Source organism: Miniopterus schreibersii (genome assembly GCF_964146895.1).
Source record: "Miniopterus schreibersii genome assembly, chromosome: 8".
In the NCBI taxonomy this organism is placed as follows: domain Eukaryota; kingdom Metazoa; phylum Chordata; class Mammalia; order Chiroptera; family Miniopteridae; genus Miniopterus; species Miniopterus schreibersii.
This window is the reverse complement of record NC_138109.1, coordinates 16,085,293-16,104,542: the sequence shown is the minus strand read 5'-3', so window position 1 is coordinate 16,104,542 and position 19,250 is coordinate 16,085,293. Positions and strand designations below refer to the sequence as shown.

At 35.1% G+C, this 19,250-nt stretch overlaps 1 protein-coding gene across 15 annotated transcripts in view; it reads right to left on the bottom strand.

Moving 5' to 3' along the window:
- Positions 1–19,250, bottom strand: part of EPB41 (erythrocyte membrane protein band 4.1) — a 138,391-nt gene that overhangs the window by 65,410 nt on the left and 53,731 nt on the right. For 8 of the 15 annotated variants that reach the window (XM_081146167.1, XM_081146171.1, XM_081146160.1 and 5 more), the window contains exons 2-5: positions 8,310–8,770; positions 5,225–5,434; positions 2,842–2,946; positions 235–277 (exon numbers count right to left, since the gene is read on the bottom strand). In XM_081146167.1, coding sequence (XP_081002293.1) covers positions 235–277; positions 2,842–2,946; positions 5,225–5,278 — 202 coding nt within the window. In that variant the 5' untranslated portion in view covers positions 5,279–5,434; positions 8,310–8,770. Of the gene's footprint in view, positions 1–234; positions 278–2,841; positions 2,947–5,224; positions 5,435–8,309; positions 8,788–19,250 lie in introns of all 15 variants that reach the window. The other 7 variants (XM_081146164.1, XM_081146170.1, XM_081146163.1 and 4 more) reach the window with 1 other exon arrangement.

Here is a 19,250-nt window from a genome sequence, read left to right as displayed (position 1 = left end):
ACTTTACCTAGTTGTAAAAAACAAAAAAATCAAGATCTGACCTACATCTCCACAGCGTCCACCGTTGCTGTACCTTTCTGTTATGGAATCTCCCCCTTCTAGGGGAAGGCTTTATCTCAATTTCAAAGCCATCTGCTACCGTCAGGATTCTAAAGTGACTCACAGCCAGAAAATGGTTGGAAATCCTCTGACCTACTAAAGGAAAGAACTATAAAAAAGGCAATATTTACTTACCACGAACCTGCTTTTTTATTTCTTTGGCAGAGTCCAGCCATGTCTGTAAAAAGAAGAAAAGGCATTCACACAGATTTCCAAAACATAAACAAGAGAGTACTAGAAGCAGGATTACGGACCATCTTCAAATAGTGCCTCCAGGTCAACCTACATTTCCAATATTCTTTGTATTAATTTCACATAGCAGGGTAATTTTGAGCAGAGAAATAGGGAGCCAGACATTTGGGCTGGAATCCTAGCTCCACTACTTCCTAGCTGAGTGTCTTTAGGCATCTTTGTACCTCAGTTTCCTCATCTATAAAATGAGATATTAATAGTAGGGCCTATCTCAGAGTTAGTGTGAAGATTCAATGAATTAATATACGTAAAGCTCTTAGTAAACAAGAAATGCTAAATAAGCACTTGTTGTTTTTATTACATTATAAAGACCAGTAGAGATCTATAACCAGGATTATTGATATCACCCAGATCTTATTTTTCCCTCCACCTCTGACCTCTGGTCTTGTTCAGCTTTTCTATGTCAGCACAGCATCTGGTACATGATTCGTACTCAGTTAATGTTCACTGAACAACTATTTTGTTTCCCCCGACTACTCTTGTCCACACTAATCTCTCCCTTCACTGTTCTCCAACCCCACTTAGAATCTGCACACCACTGCAGTGGATCATGCAAAATAATGGTACTTGAAAAAAGCCTCACCCTTAACATCTTTCATAAGCTCCTTAGGAAACATTTAAAGACAGAAATTTCCAAATTGAATTGCTTAAAAGATTTTATTTCCAGTTATATTAAACAAGAAAGTATTCAGTGACTTTATAAGTCACCGAATACCAAATTCAAGTCTTTTTTAATTACTTTCAAATCAACCTAGCCCCCCCAATATAAAAATATTCAATTTTATCTGAGTATAACATAAAATACATTTCAGAGTATTTCCTGATTCTTGGGAGAATTTTCTAGCAGCTCTGCGGGTACTGTTTTGTGTTTTAGTTACCTTCAATCTTTTCTTGTTAATGGAAATTAGAGGTTTCAGTACAGTTTGGCTTGGGCCTTTAAGGAGACAAAGTAAAGGTTAAATCCTTAAAGAATGTATTAACCTAGTGCTGGTAGACATACTTCTTTTGTTTGAATCAAGTCATTCACAGAAGGAACAAATTGTTGCAAACTACTAAGTAACTACTAACACTGTATTCTACAAAATAGGTCTTATTTAGGCAAAGGGTAATTCCATGTCTTCTAGGATGCACTATCCAACTCAAATAACCCAATCGACAGTTTGCAGTTTGTTAAAGGCTGCTGCTCCTCAACTTCTCTTAATGTAAGTCATCTTGGAAAAAGAACCAACTAAAATGGCTCGCACACATTATACTGAAGACTCTCTCTCCATAACCTGGCCCCCGTGTAGTGCTCTACATTCCTCTATTACTCTATTCCGCACTCCCCACGTTTAGCTAGGCTGGATGGCTCCTAGTTCCTCCAGCGCCACTCTCTCAACCCCAGGCCACCCTCTTTCCACTCACTTCCCATTTTACTACCCTTCAGGCCTCAGCTCAGGCCTCAGTGGCCCAGAGCTGAACTAAAGTTTTCATCATTCATTTCTGAGCTAGATATTAGCAATTCAGTTAATTAGCCCAGGAAACAATTCAAGTTTTCTGAAGTAAATACTTGACTTTTAATCTTTCTTCCCCCCTCCATTTCTCACACTTCCTTTTACTTCCTTCAATTAACTTTACTGGTTTTCTTTTAGGCAGGAAGAAAATCTCAAATTCATTGTATAAGTGTTTCAACAATATTGGGATTTTATTCTCTTTTATAATGTTACTCTCAAATTATAAGCAAAAAGGAGTGGGCAAAAGTAGGTTTACAGTTGTTCATATGGAAAATAATACAATAATTAATAAATAATAATACAAGAATAAACTATTTTGTGTACTCACAACTGTAAGCCTACTTTTGCCAACCTCTGTATATTATAATTATCCTATAATGCTCAGTGGTTGAGCATCAACCCATGCACCAAAAGGTTGCTGGTTCAATTCTGGGTGAGGGCACATGCCCAGGTTGCGGGCTGGATCCCCTGTGGGGGCCATGTGGAGGCAGCCAATCTCTTTCTGTCTCTCTCTCTCTCTCCCTTCCTCTCTCTCTAAAAATCAATAAAAACATATTTAAAAAATAATAATAAACAGTAGATACTCTCAATGATGAAAGAACACAATAGCAATGATTTTTTTCTTTAAAATGTTCATTCTAGTCTGGCCGGGCATGGCTCAGAGGTTGAGCATCGACCTGGGATCCAGGCAATCGGGGTTTGATTCCCCGTCAGGGCACATGCCTGGGTTGCGGGCTCAGTCCCCAGTCGGGGGTGTGCAGGAGGCAGCCGAGCAATGACTCTCATCATTGATGTTTCTCTCTCTCTCCCTCTCCTTTCCTCTCTCTGAAATCAATAAAGATATATTAAAAAAAAAAAAAAGTTCATTCTAGAGAAACAAGAATAACTCTAAGTACACCGTGTCTTGGAGAGGCAGGCATAAATACATTAATTAACAACAGAAGAATTAAAGCAATTTTTTTTGGTCAGCTTCTTACAGTACCAGCAGTCTCCTTACCTTGGAGGCTTCATTATCCCAAATGGCTAGACCAAAGTAGTCTTCTTCCAAAAGATTAAGGTGCTCACACACTCGTTTAAGCAAATCTTGTCCTTTTGCATGTTTCTGCAAAGATATACATACTTTAGTTGAGGTTTCCTTTTATTCCTGTATTCATCACCAAATAAAATAAAATGTCATTTTCCAATTTCCTCTTTTATCCTTGGTTACTAACACTTTCAAATGGTTACACAGTATAAGTAGAACAATGTGAGCTACAAAAATCTTGCTTCATAATTTGTCAACTTAAATATGCAACACACTTATAGTGCTTGGAAATAGTGCTACAATTCAAAGCAAAATTCCAGCTTCCCTCCATCTATCACCACCCCCTCACTTCCATCCTAAACATAACATTCTTTATTTTTTTGGTGCAATATTTCCTGAAGCTTGCTATGGGCTACTGTCAGTCATCATGACCACCTGAATTAATTGAACCAACTGTTGACATTGATAGTTATTAGTGGCTATGGAAATCATTAGACTCTCTATCATTCTCAGACCAAATGTCCCAAGAGAATAAACTATATCTCAAGTCCATTCAATCTCTTTCAGAAAAAATGGATTAAGTGTAAAATTCTAGATACCCTGCATATATTAACTACTGCAGTCACTCTTTCAGTTGTGCTACAAATCATTTTCTTAATGTCTATTTACCTAGAAAATAAACCACTGCCAAATTTGGGTACTTGATTCCCGTTCACAGGAAAGAAATGCCCTAACTTGGAAGGTGAGATTTAGAGTAAAAAATCCTGACTCCTCCATATACTAGCTAAATAACCCAAATCTACTCAATCATTCTTTCTGAACATTAGCTTTTGTATTTACACCTGTCCTACCTATTGACTAGAATAGTTGGGGGGAAAACCAAACATGTTAATGCCTTCTGATAAAATATATTTTTTTAAATTTCAAAAAAAGTTAGAAATAATTTTTTGGGACACATACATCACATGTCCTCTCAATCAGCTGAGTTATTTTTAATGACTATTAGTAATTCATATAGATACTAATTCACCTTCAGACTTAACTATTTATATTACATCATTTTCTCACCTATATTTTCACTCTAAATGACGATGATTTGGGAATTCTTCAGAGATGATTTGGGAATGTATAGGTTCCTACTCCCTTGTTTATAATTCCAAATCTAGAAGTTAAGTGGTGGTTGTTTTTGTCAAAGTTTATTTGGAGACAAATTCTGGCCTGAAGTGTTATGGGGCTATTTTTTTATCTTTATTTAACCATCTAAGAATGAATCTTCATATATTTTACCACAGAAATAATGTGTTTGACCAAAATGTCTGACTGCTACACATCCTACTGGGTATGTTATGAAATATGCAGAATATGTACTTATTGCTTTTCTAAAACCCAAAATATTCTGAATTCTGAAACACATCTGTTCCCAAATGTTTCAGATATAAGGGACCCATATCTGGATCTTGGTCTGAATGGGAAGAATGAGTATAGAATAACTTCCCTCATCACTAAACTAGCTAGTGGTGAGAAGCAGAAAGAGCAGACCCTAGGTCTCCTCCAGTTACCAGGTGTAGTAGCTATTTTCAAAGTGCAACAGTATATTTTTCTTTATTTGTTTTTTAAAACTTGGAGAGGGAATACCTATTAATAAATATAGTATATTTTAGACTACTTATTTAAGCTTTGATACATTTGCATTTGCATGTAAATAATTCAATTCAGAAATAATTTGTTACAAACCTAAGATACAAGTATATATGAATTGTTTTATTAATAAAAGCTATAATTAGTAATAATTATTAGTAATTACAACAATTGCTTTAAATCAAGCATATAATTGACAATTACTGCTCTGATTTAAAAAACAGCTAATAGATTTTTAAGGATTTTAACTTGTCCTGAAGGAGCAAAAGGGTAACTGAATAACTCCTATTTTTATTCAATCTTGATTCAATTTCTTATTCTTTCAGATAATAAAGAATTTTAAGAAATGTCATTACCTTGATTTAAATAATTTATATCCTATCTCATGGGGATAAATAAATACATTAAATAAAATAAAGCTTATGATGGTTTAGAGAGGAGAGCAGAAGTGAATAGATAGTAATTTTTTTGGACAAATACAATTATGTGAATAGCTGGATCTAATGTCAGAAATTGAGGCTATCTAAGGAAATTTAGTCATGGAAGGTCACTCTATAAATAACAAACCTATTTTCTTTTTAAACAAAATTGTTTTGGCCCTGGCTGTTGTGGCTGAGTTAGTTGGGTGTCATGCCATGCACCAAAATGTTGCCGGTTCGATTCCCAGTCAGGGCACATGCCCAAGGTTGCAAACTACTGAAACTTAAAATGCACTTACTTCCACAACACATTCATAAACTGTGTCATCCAACAAAGAAACCTTGCAATGCATGTTTCTGTGTCTTCTGGTTGATTTCTGGGAAGCTTTTAATTCACTTTCTGCTTTTGATTCAGGACTTTCTTCTTTCACTTCTATTTTAGAGCACTCTTCAACTTCTCCTTCCTTAGTTTCAAAATCTGGATCTTCTCTGCGTTCTTCCTGAGCAGGCTACATGTGCATAACATCACCGAGTCAGTATTAAAGACATTTCATAAAACATGAAGTATACACTTCTACCTATAATAATGCTACCAATAAAAGCACTAACTGAAGAAGAAAAACTGTTGAAACAAATATGTGATACTAAGATTAAATAATTATCTTTCTATAAAAGATACTACAATCTCCCAAAAGATCTACAGACTCCACTATTCTTAAAACTTCATAATAGAAGGTAGAATCCCATCTTTTAAATCAATAAATGAAGGTTTCAGGTATACTAGAGGACACCAATCTGTTGCTTTCAGCATTATATGTTCCTCCTGACTATGCCATTATATAATTTTAAAGCCTATCAAAACTTTAACATCTCTGTGCCATGCTCAATTTTAGCAAGGTTGCTCAGTGAACCGCAAAATGAGATGTAATTTGTCACATATTCAAAATTTTATGAATAGCTAAGAGGGGTTCTTAGGACCAATTTTAGAGCATAAAGCAACATATATAGTAGGCTAACAACTGTAAAGACCAATTAACTGATACCAGGTATCAATCATGATAAATGCAAAGATTCAAAGAAGCAAGAAACAGATTGAAATCTGGGTCTCCTAGGGCCTGAACCGTTATGAGGTTATTTTTTATCTTTATCCATCTTAGAATGAAACTTCATATATTTTACATTTACATCCTAAAGCGATACAGGTAAGTGGAACAACATTTTGGCAGACTTTCTTACTTCAAGCACAACAAAATTGCTGGAAGATTCTTAACTAAAACTCAATAATTCTTTCTTTTTAAAAGAATACATGGTTGACATTTAGGAAGGATTTAACTATTTAGCTCCTGCATTACATATTAGAAGAGGTCTAAAAGGTTCCCTCCCAACCTCACGACCCTCTTAAATGTAGCCTCTTTAGAAAGGCCTTCATTAGCTATCTTATCTATACCATTCTTCACATCACATCAGTACCTTGTGTGTTGCCTTCATAACATTTATTATGATAAATTATTTTGTATTTACTACTTTTTTGTCTCCTCCATTAAAATATAAAGTCATCAAGAGTAGGGATGATGTTTGTTTTATAAAAATAAAGCAAACATTTACATAGCAATTACAACAGGCCAGTTACTGCAAAAGCATTACCCCTATGAACTCATTTTATCCTTATAATAACCTCTGGGGAGGGTACTATTATTATCCCCATTTGACAGATAAGAAACTGAGGCCAGAAAAGTTCAAGTAACTTGCTTAGAATCATACAGTTAATAAATCACGTCAGTCTAGCTCCAAAATTCATGATCTCAAACCTCTTCACCACATTGTAGTTTTTATTTACCAATGTATATTCAGCTTAGGGCCTGGTACACATAGTAGGTTTTCAATAAATATTTGTTTAATGAATAAATAAATATTAAAACTGACACATGGCTTCCAAAAAAATCTAAGGCACTCTAGATGAAAACTGGTACAGTCCTATAAGGCAACCTCACTTTGTTAAAAATCCCGGATAGAAAAGAACCACTAAAATGAATTTCTCCTACATGTAAGAAATATGACTAAGCACATAAACCTTTATTCACAAGGTTCTGACCCACAAGGTTGTGACTGAAAATGCTAGCTTCTAAAAAGCCCCAAAATGTGCTCCTTTAAACAATATCCCCTTGAAATATTATTATTTACTTTGTTTTTTTCTCTATATGTAAATAAATACCTGCACACAATTTATGCCACTTCCGAATTAATGAAGTTTCAATGACTGAGATTTTGATTAAATCTAGAATTAATTCTGTCTGTCACCTGTTTCAACTTCAGTACTAATACTATGACCTTTAGACAAAATAAACACCCTGATTCAAACGTTAACTAGAATGAGATACAGATTCTTCCCTACATAACACAGAGGACAAAAAAAGCAGTTAAAAACCTCTTGAAAGTACCAGGCTTTCTGAAAGATGGTATAATTTAACTGTTGGTATTCTTAAAATAAAAGTAATGATATTGAGATATGTAGGGTTTCTTTGCCTTTATCGTTCATGTTTACTAAATGAGCAACAATTACTGACATTGATTGAATGCTTACTATATGACAGGCAATAACTTAAGTAAGGTTTCACATGTTTACCTCTTTTAATCTTCATAATTGCCAAATGAGGTAGATATTATTATCCTCATTGTACAGAGGAAGAAACTGATGAAGCAAAAGTGTCACTTCTCAATGATTTGAACAATCTTGATGGCTTGAATCACATGGTTTTTATAAGATTTCCAATAAAAGAATCATGTCTGCTGTTAACTATCCCACTCCTAATAATTCCAATAAAATAAACTCTAAACCACCTGAATTCTTTTTTCCCTTTTATTAAATATTATGGGCTTGTTCCACTATTATAGTAAAATGATATATAGGCTGCATACATTCATTTGATAAAATTCTTTCCTTTCATTTTGTTTTCTTTGATTTATGCCATATAAGTATCCTTTTAAAAATCAAGTTTCCCTTGACTACATTAATTTATTTTTAAAAATTTTATTTTTCAATTATACTTTACATTCAATATTATTTTGTATTAGTTTTGGGTATATGGCATAGTGGTTAGATAATCATATACTATGCAAAGTAGTGCCACCAATATTTCAAGTACCCACCTGGCATCATACATAGTTATTACAATATTATTGACTATATTTTCTTTGCTGTACTTTACAGCCCCATGACTACATTCATTTCTTTAGAGCAGAAACTCCAACGCTTCATGCTACTTACTACTATCAATGCCAAGTTAACTGGCTAGTAACAAATAAAACCAAATGTTCTTAAATGAAAAATAAAGTGTCTAACCTAGCCTCATTACACCCACCTCCCACACATTCACATACCCCTACCTGTGTTTCTGCACTGCTTAATGAGTGAAGATCCAAAGATGGGTCTGTTTTGAGTTCAGGTTCAGGAGCTGCAATTGGGGCCTTTAAAATGATCTCTTCATCAAGACTTGCTGCAAATTCTATATCTTTCTGACCTCCTTCACCTTTCTCTTTAGATGACTCTACTTCTTTGCCTTCTTCCTCAGAGACCTGAGATTTAGGCCTTTTGAGAAATGAGGAGAACAGCCGTGACAGGCCCCTGTTCTCTGACGTCCGATCCTTGTTCTTGGTCAAGTCTTCATGGGTAGGAGTGTCTCCATTAGATGTTTTCAGTTTCTGCTCACACTGATTATCTCCCTCAGCTGCTGCTTCAGAAGCCTTTTCCAGCTGAGTTTCTTGTTGGCCTGAGTTTGTAGCTCCCTCACCCTCTTCCTTCTGCTGTTGGTGCTGTGAATTTTCGGCCTCAGCCACTAAACTCTTCTCTGTTGTCATGATGTTGCTATTAAAATGAAGTTGGAAAAAGAGGCTATTATAAGCAAAACACATTCCTGTAGGCAAAGCCCTAAATCAGGTCAAGTGTGCTAAAATTAAGATATTTAGGTATTTAATCACCAACAGACAGTACTCCAGTCCATTAAATACGAGGCTTTCCATTAAAGCACAAAAATATTTACCTACACATCCTGAATAAATTATTAATGCCTTGACTTGCTAAAGATATGCACATAGAGAAATTAGCTTAAAATAGTACCTCCTGAGGTCACCTTATGAAATGTATATTTTAAAGTCAATGCTCAGAACTGTACATAGCAAATACAGCTTTATCCTGACTAAAAAAAGGATCTTATGTGTTTAATGTCCTCTGAGGGCATCAACCTGAAAATGCGAGGTTTGCAGGAATTACTCCTCTATACTCCAAAAAGATGATGAGATTAAAAGGTCCCCCAACCCTCTATTGTTCTTTTTTCCCTATATTTCTTAGAATGCATAGACTTCTCTATTAAGAACACCAAATTCAGAATTCTGATCATTTATCAAACTTGACAATGGCAATGATAAGTATAGTTAAAAGAATCACAAAAAAACTTAGTTTTTCATGTTGCAATACTAAATTACAGGCTCTTGCAGAAGTATCCCTCTTTAAGTTCTTTAAGACCTTTTCTTCCTTCTGACAAATGTGATTCTGAATGCTCAGCATTTTTAAGAGTAGGCAGTTAAACTATTACAATGTAGAGAAATAACAGAGAAAAATAAAGAAACAAAATAGAGAAGAAAAATTTAGAAAGCAAACAATTCAATTGTAGAAGAGGAAGAGAAGGTAGGCTGTAGACCTCACATATTTCTAGTCTCTTGATCTCGAAATCCCAGTATTATTAATCAAGCCTCACAATAACAGCTAAAAAGCACTGTCACACCTTGTTTACTAAAGAATAAGCGACACACAAGGCAACTTTTGAGACACAAGGCAATGAACTTGACTACTGATGATCTTACATTTTGATTCACTGCCATACCTGAAAGTACTCCATTCAAAAAGCTGCATTTACGTTGTCTTTACATCTGCTCCATACTATTTATATGAAGTAATTTTATTTGGATGTTAACAATCTCAGTTAATTAACTATATTTAGCTCATTCCCTCCTCAGGCCCTTGGCACATGCTGTTCTCTCTACTTATGACGTTCTCCAAAGCTGGTGCTCTTCTCATTATTACCGTCTCTGCTCAGATGTCACTTCCTTAGAAAGGCCTCCCACACACATCCTGTCTAAAGTAGTGGCCCTTACTCCTCCAGATGGCTTCACACTATTGCACTTATTATTATCTACAATTATCCTGTTACCTTATTTGTCCTCTCCTTTTCCCTCCCCTCAGCTAAAATGTAAGTTCCATGAAGACAGAATACCTGGCATATTATAGGCCTTCATAAAAGTTTGTTGAATTAATTAATTTCAACTGAATATACCTGACAAATATAAACTGCAAAGGCATTCTCTAAATTTATTCAAGTAACTTTGCTTCATATGCATGATATTCATTCATCAACAAATCCTCATCAAGCACCTAGTACAGGTCCTATGCTAGGTGCTGGGGATACAACAGTAAACAAAACAAAACAAATAAGGTCTATGTCATTATGGAGTTTATATTCTTGATTCAACTTTAACCAATATGAAAAATATTCAAGAGAAATCTTATTTACAATATAAGCAAAATCTAAATGATTGTGTATAAATGGAACCAAAGCAGTGAAAAGGGAAGGAAGCTAATGGTGTTGAGCACTGTTTCTGTACCAGGCATCCCATGTCAGGGACATTATCTACGTTATGTCAATTAAGCCTTTCGACAAACCTGGAAGGGAAAGAAGAATCACCTAATCTTAGAGTTGAAGAAATCTGAAACTCAGAAAGGAACTTGCCCCAGGTCACTCTGCTAGTAGGAGACAAATGAACCACTTTAAGTGATTTTGAACTAAATAAAGGTATTATATTAAAAGAAAAAGCCTTTATGTTGGCTCTTACTGCTAATCTACTCAAATTGTTTTAAGTGTTAAAAATATTTTAAGTAATATAATAAAAATATTTATAGAAGCACATTTCCTAGTCTCATTTACTAAAGTTATCAAACTTACTCTGCACAAATAAAATATGTAATCCAGTCTTTATAAACCCCACTAAAACATTTACCAACCCATATACATTCTTAATTTGTTACCCTAAGTGAAATATACTTGTACTTAAATAAAAGAAATAAAATTACCTTCAATTCCTCCTTACATTAGGTGTAGACAATTGATTTTTACAAAATTCTTTTTCTTTCATCTCTAAGTAATCAAATGTGACCCAGAAAGAAAAATCTAGATATCAAACCATCAGTTATTCTAAAAGAGTAATGATTTGAGAGCAACAATTTCTTCATACTGGTTTTGCAAAAATAAACAGAGGACAGGCTGAGGATGTAGCACTATTTCATGGATTTCAGATATGACTTTAGTAACAATCCATATGCTATATGTGTGCTTGCTAAACTTTAATGTGAATCAAATCACCTATCAATCTTGTTAAAATACACATTCTGGAATACAGGTCTGGAATTGGGTCTGAGACTAGGATCCCAACAAGCTCCTGGATGTTGCCAATGCTGCTGGCCCGCTGACCATATTTTGAATAGCAAGACAGAGAAAACCACTATTACTTTGGGAACATACTCAAAATGCCTGAGAAACAAAGATGGTAAAAAGCTATTTTTAGAAAGTAGGATATGAACAATGAGAAATATTTGACACAATCAATAAATGCTCAACAAATGCTTGCTGAATTAATGAACACAGCAAAGAATGCAACCAACTAGTAAATGTGGAAGCTAAACCATTAACTTTTTTTTTAGAACTCATTTAACACTTAATAAAAAGTTAATTGAAATTTTTAACCATAGAGCTGTGACAATTCCAAGTTGTGCATGTAGCCATGACACTTGCCCAGTCAGTATTCTTATCTTCATTGATATGATTGATCTCTTTGCCACATTTAGGAAGAAATGATCAAGACATATGAACAAAGAATCTGAGAATACATTTTGCCACATAATTGGACATATGTAAAAAACAAGCTGAACATAAGAACAGATGACAACACAATATAAAGAACAGTTACATAAGCAGAGGGCAAAAGAATTATTTTGCAACATACTGAAACCAACTTCAGGTAATATCATAAGTGGAAGACAACAATTAGAAAATCAGACAATGGAGTATTTGGCAGAAATGCTACAATTCAATCTATGCAAGAAAAAGTAGATAAAAATAAATTATTTAAGGATGGTTTTTATGTATATTATTTCCAGCTATGCACATGGGTAGCAATCTATTAGTAAGAGCCACAAAAACAAAGGTAGGGTAGGGGAGAGAAATTGTAAAATGAAACCAAAAATCAGGCAAGTATCTTCAGTTAGCTCTGAGGTTGATCAGAATTTTTTAAAAATTAAAAATAGCAAAAAGAAAAATTCTATGGACCATTTACTAAAAGCTCATCCTGACAAATCTATTATACATACAGCCAAATGCTTCACATTAAAATGATAGAATGGGTAACCAGAGGAAAAGATACAAAGAAGTCAAACAGTAAAAACAGGATAAATGCTCTACAAACAGGCCCTTCCTCTGTAAATAATACTATTTTTCATTCTGGATACAAAATCCAAAGGAGGTATCTGTTTATGTAATGTCTGAAAGAGGTCTTTTGATTTAAAAAAAATCAGCATGGCACTGAAGACAAAGTAATGAGTTCCCATTCCATTTCAATCCTAATCCTCCAAACCCTAGGAATTATACCCCATCTGGTATCAAAGATACACTTGTTTTAACAGTGTGCATCTGTTGACTGCAGGCAAATCAGATCTTTAAAAACCTGATACTGAGCAGATTGCAAGTGCTGGACGCTATCTTTCATCTTTTTTGTATCTCTAACATTAGGACAGTCAGTACTCCATTAATGCTTCTTGGGTGGAAAACTTTGTAAAAACACTACAGTTTGGCATCACTAAGAAAATTTCCCTTACAATCACTACTTAGGGATAAAGTTTAATGATTTACTTATTGGTAATACTCTTCAAATTAGCTCACTGAACACCTGTAAATGTTTAGAATGTATGTAAAGATGGAATGGGGAGACAGGGAAAGACAGGCAAAGAGGATAGATTTAAAAAGGACTTGAATAACATGCTTAACAGTTTGGACTTTATCCTGAAGGCAGTGGAGAACCACTGAAGGTTTTTAAACAGTAAAGTGGGTAAACAAAGCAAAGGCAGGAGAGGTTAGAGAAATGCGGCAAATGGCTGGGTAAATTCAGGTTATCAGTGAATAAATTCACAATGGGAGTCCCTAGGGAAGCTGAAACCAATACTGGGCAGAGAAATTTGAAAAGCCTTTGCAACCAAAGCTTAAGAACTACTGTCGACCTTAGTTTCTCTAGCTTATTCTCATTAGCATGCTTCTCGTTAACCCAGGTAGTTTCATATCTGAGCCTGAAGTCATTTTTATAATATACCTTCCTTGACCCACTCTGATAAATGGCTTAATAAAAGAAGTACAGCAATATAATCAAAATAGAAAAGAGAAGGGAAAAGAGATGGGTATCTCACAGGCATCTCAATACACATGTCCAAAATTAAACTCTTGATTCTCTCTCTTTTCCTATCCCAGAAAGTGGTTCAATTACACCATCCAGTAGCTCAGACCAGATACCCAAGCACCATCCTTGTCTCAGTCTTCTCCATTTGCCTTCCCAGTCAAATCCATTTGTCAGTCCTATAGAGTCTTCCTCCAAAATACATTTAGAACAAGTTCACTTCTCCCCTTCTCTACTGCTACCACATTTGTGCAAGCTTCTTTCACTTCTCACCTGAACTACTACAGGTCCTTGAACAATCTCAACAACCTCCCCATGTTCTACTTTCCCCCTAGCCTCTATACTCTAATCAAGCTAGCCAAGTGCTTTCCTGCCTTAAGACATTGGTGCATGCCATTTCCTTAGGCTGGAATGCACCCCCTCCCCTGCAACAAGTCTGGTTTCTTCTTTTACTTCAAGTTCCGGCTAGAATAAGTCCTCAAACAATCTTCCTTGACCGTCCTAACACCTATATAAGTCACTTCCCAGTCTTCTATTCCAGAACCTATTTATTTTCTTCACAGAACTTCTCTCAGTGCCTAAGAACATACCTGTTGCTTACCTGTGTAATATCTGTCTTCCCCACTGCACCACTACCATCTACACTGTAATATCCGGGACAGAAGATCTGTTTTTCCTTCCACAGTATACCTAGTACCTAGCACAGAACACTGTAGGTACTCAATGAGTATCTGTTCAGTAAATTAATTAATATAAGGAAAAAGAATAATTTAGGTTGAACCACATCAATTATACATGTATAGGATGGAGGTTATACAATTTGATGATAGGTCACAAGAAAAGGATGTTAAGGTCTTGATTGAATATGCTCGAGAGATAAATTCTAAAACAGCTAACAATCTTTAGCTGCATTTCCAGATTTATAGTAACCAGAGCACTCATTTGACTCTTCAACATATATTTTCTGAGAACATTATGATGTTTTATACAATATGGTTAGTGGGGCTACAACAGTGAGAAAGACAAACACAGTCCCTGACTTCCTGGGCTTCACTCTCCATGCAGAAGATCATGGAAAGTAACAATCCTTCAGTTCTCATTATTTATATTATATCTTAAAACTTACATTCTGTTCTGGGTAGTTTATTTAAAAGAAACCAGAATCTGTATGAAGAAGAGATAGAAGATGATGGAACTTGAAAGCACATAATAATAAGGTAAATAATTGAAACATATTGGAATGCTTAGCCTAAAAAGAGAATCCAAAGCAGGGACTTGATGCTGTCCTCACAAATCTCAAGAGTTGCCAAATTCTATGTGATTACTAAGGGCAGAACTCAGATTAGTCTGTGGAAATTACAGACACAGGTTTCATCCCAATAAAATAAAAGAAATACCAAATAATTAGAGATATCTAGTAATTAAGTGAACAATAGTGAGCTTATTATCAATGGAAATATTCACTCAGAAGCTGAATGGTGATCTGTCAGGGATGTCAGAGAAAGGGTTCTTCCATGAAGTGGTTCATTACATTAACTGATCTCTAAGGGTCCATCCAATGCTAAAATTTTACAGGAAGGAAAGTAAGGACTAAAACAAAAGGGACATTACGCTAGTGATGCAATAGTCTGTTTTTTAAAGGCTGTATTTTAAAGTCAGAATTGCCATTTAGGTTAGAAAAGTAATGGGGGAGGTGGTGTAAAAGGCCCTTTTGCTTCTCTAATCAGACAACAGAATCCAGTGGCATTCTTTCAGACAGAAAGAAAAAAATGTTCAAACACTGAATTTTCAAAAAGTATGCTAAAAAATAGTTTGTTCTCCGATAAAATCAATTCCTTCCAAACCACAGGAAAGTGTCTTTCTTTTATAATTCAATTTAAGTACACAATTAGCACTTCTAGAAAAATAGGATAACCACTTATATGGTTTTCAGATAAAAATGGTAATTTAAAATATACAAAAGTTTCTTTGTGATTCTCCCTCTATCTTCCCAAAATTATTTGGACCTTAAGTTACTCCTTATGTAGACTTTTAAAGAATACTTGTGCCCGGCCAGGAGTGGCTCAGCAGTTGAGCATCGACCTAGGATCCAGGTGATCGGGTTTGATTCACAGTCAGGGCACATGCCCAGGTTGTGGGCTCATCATTGATGCTTCTATCTCTCTCTCCCTCTCCTTTCCTCTCTCTGAAATCAATAAAGATATATTTAAAAAAATAATAAAAATAAAATAAAGAATACTTGTGATACTGGGTGAACCAAGAATGTCACTTAGCATGAACATGTCGTTTTCAACAACTTGCTTTTTAATTTAAGTCATTTCTATGGTGACTAACACCATTGAATCAACTCATTCAGAGATATTTTTATTTTTTTTTATTTTTTATTTTTTTAAAATATATCTTTATTGATTTCAGAGAGAGGAAAGGAGAGGGAGAGAGAGAGCTAGAAACATCAATGATGAGAGAGTCATTGATCGGCTGTAGCCCACAACCCGGGCATGTGCCCCGACCGGGAATCGAACCCCGCTGAGCCACGCCCGGCCGGGCCAGAGATATTTTTAAATAAACAAACTCTTACTCATTTCCTTCTAAGACCAAAAAAAAAAAAAAAAAGATCTCTATAGAATTCAAGCTTGTACTGAGACAATGCATGGACATAATCTAATACCACCCAGGCCCCCCCAGAAGAATATACTACCCCTATAATTACTAGGCATCACAGAAAGATATGAGACAAAAAAAAAAAAATTTTCCATAGAACTGAGTTTTACTTCTTTTAAGTGTCAAATGTGTCAGTTTAGTCATTCTGAATAGAAACCATTACAAAATAAATTATATGCTTTCTTGTTTCATTTTAAAAACCTATAGAACATAATTAAACCTTTACTCATTTAGTCATCAGTGTGAACTTCAACTACTATGCAGTTGAAGTAATGTCCTCAAGGACTACTAAAGTCTGTAGGGAGAGTAAGTTCTGCCATGAGAATACCTGAGTACAGTATTTATTTTTTTTATTTTTTTTTAGTAACTGCCTTTAATAGTTTTCCTGTTTGTCCATTTGCAAAATTAACTCACATTTCTTGCTGATGTCAAGGTGGCCTGCCAACAAGTAGCTTCCAACATCTCCTCTTCTAATCTGCTATTTGCTAATCTACCATTAACTAAGAAGCTAATAGCCAACTGTGTTAAAATTGTGTCTAAAATAAGAGTAAGACCAATGTCTCACCTTACTGGAATAACTTCAATACATGGATTTTATGAAATCTATTTTAGCCCTTCTCCAAACAGATTCCAGGGTATCTGTATCTTTCTTTCATATGTGATACTTGGAATCAAATACATTTTCCTAAATGATTGAAATCAGAAAAGTTCTGATATGAATTCAATTGTATAACCTAATTCTGAACTGAAAACTGAAGTCAATTCTCAGAATAAAAGCCAAAATCTTTTCTTCCACCTCTCCTGCTGCAGCCACATGGGTCTCCTCGCCCTTCCTTAAACTCGCCAGGCACACTCTCCATCTGGGCCTTTGTATTTGCTGTTCCCTCTGCCTTGAAGGCTGTTTCCCAGACAGCCACAAGGCTTGTTCCCTTGGGGTCTTTATTCAAATATCACTTTCTTGGCCGCCCTACCTAGAACTGGAGCCCCCACTGTACTTTTTTCCTTTTCCTTTAATTTTCTCTGCAGTACTTACTATTCTTTAATGACATACTATGTAGCTTTTCCTTATTTTATTTATTGTCTGTTTGTCCCACTAGAATGTAAACTCCACTGAAGTCAAGGATTTTGCCTGTTTTGTTCATTACTTCATATCTGACACTTAGAATGCTGCACCAATAAATATCACTTGAACAAATAAATGAGCCAATGAATAAAAGAAACTGATCTTGATATGCTTAATACCCCCAAACTATTTTCCTCATGATAAAAGATGTACACAAGTCATTTAGTGAAGGGTAAAGAAATTCAGAGTCCAGACATAGTCAAGAATACAAAAGGCTTATTTATATATCGATGGTATTCAGAGACTTCAGATGTGGATATTGTAACTCCTTTTCAAATAAACTGATGATGGGCAATAATCAATATCAGAAACTTTATGTTACTCTTCTAAAGCTTTTTTAAAACTTATAAATACTATTTTAAAGAAAAACATTCACTCACAAGGAGAACGCTTTTGTAATTTAATTATAAAACAATCAGCTAAATTATTGTGTTGCCTAGCCACAAAAGGAAATTAATATGCCAAGACCTTGAAAATGCTCAAGCTTACTCCAAATATTTTCTTGTGTAGTCCAGATAGTCTCTAACAAAGGTAACACTGAAAGGAAATCAGAGTGATGAGAATCAATGCAAATGGTAATAACCTTAGATTCCCCAGGGTGCACAGTTCTAGGTCAGTTCCCAGGAGTCTGGGTACAGAAAGAAGTAGGCCTAGCCATTCCTACCTAACCTCTAGGTCATTTTTCATTTACATGTGCTCTGAAAAAATAAGGTTGTGTTTCAATACTGCCAAGAGGACCGTGCACCAAACTAGATACCAGAAACACTATTAACTCATTCTATATCAACATCTGATTCATTCTTCTTTCTCTTTGATAGTCTCCAGACTAACACCTATTCTTTTTTTTTAATTCTTTTTTTATTTTTTAGAGAGAGAGAGAGAAAAAAACATATATTCCTGCTGTGTTTCTGTAAGGCAAATTGAGCATTCTTTTCTTTTTTTTCTTTTTTTGACAGTCTCTCCACATAGGGAAGGGAAAATGGATTATCTAGAAGTAATCAGTCATTAGCAAAATCAATGGACATCCCCATGAAGATGTCGAAAAACTATTTCTAATGTTCTCTAACTTCCTCTACATAGTATCTCTCATGGAAAAGGCTTTTGCTATATAGTGTGGTTCTATCCTGCCAAAACCAGATCTGACAGATGTAAGCCATACGTATAGAATACACTGCCTACCCAACTTTAATGCAAAAGCTTCCTATTTAAAGGTTGACTTACTCCAGATTCAACCACACTTGTATCCATTCTTCACACTATATACTATTTAGTCTTTCTTAAGCAAAGCTTTCTTCATGTCTTGCCTAGAGAATTCTTACTGCTGTCTGGCCGGACGTGGCTCAGCAGTTGAGCGTCGACCTGGGATCCAGGCAATCGGGGTTCGATTCCCGGTCAGGGCACATGCCTGGGTTTCGGGCTCGATCAATGACTCTCTCATCATTGATGTTTCTGTCTCTCTCTCTCCCTCTCCTTTCCCCTCTCTGAAATCAATAAAGATATTTTTTTTTAAATTTAAAAAAAAAAAAAAAGAATTCTTACTGCTATTTCAAGGCCAAGCTCAAGTTGCAGCTCTTCCAGGAAGCCTTTCCTTAACTCTAGCTCTCCATCATCTGTCTTTGTCTCCTTGAAATTTAGAGAGCTTGTTTATACCACATTACCTAGTATTTCGTTAAATACTGCTTCTGCAATTATTTCATGTGTATTACTAAACTGCAAGCTTCTTGAAGGCAGGTTTTATATCCTAAATGTCTGTATTTCCCACAGGACCTAATCAGAAGAGTTGAACAGTAGGTTCTCAATAAATAATATTCTAGATGATTCCTATTGTGAGTTATTTTTATAGTAATGTAAATATTAAACCTTTACATACAATTCTCTAATCATGGAATTCCTAATGTAATTCTCTAATCATGGAATTCCTAATGTTTATTTGTGGTTATATGTTGCATAAAGATAGTATTAGTAATACTGATTGCAACCCAACACAAAGTTGTCAAGCAACTTTCCAAGAAATGAACAGCTCAATCTGTGACAGCTTTCTATAAATCTCAAGA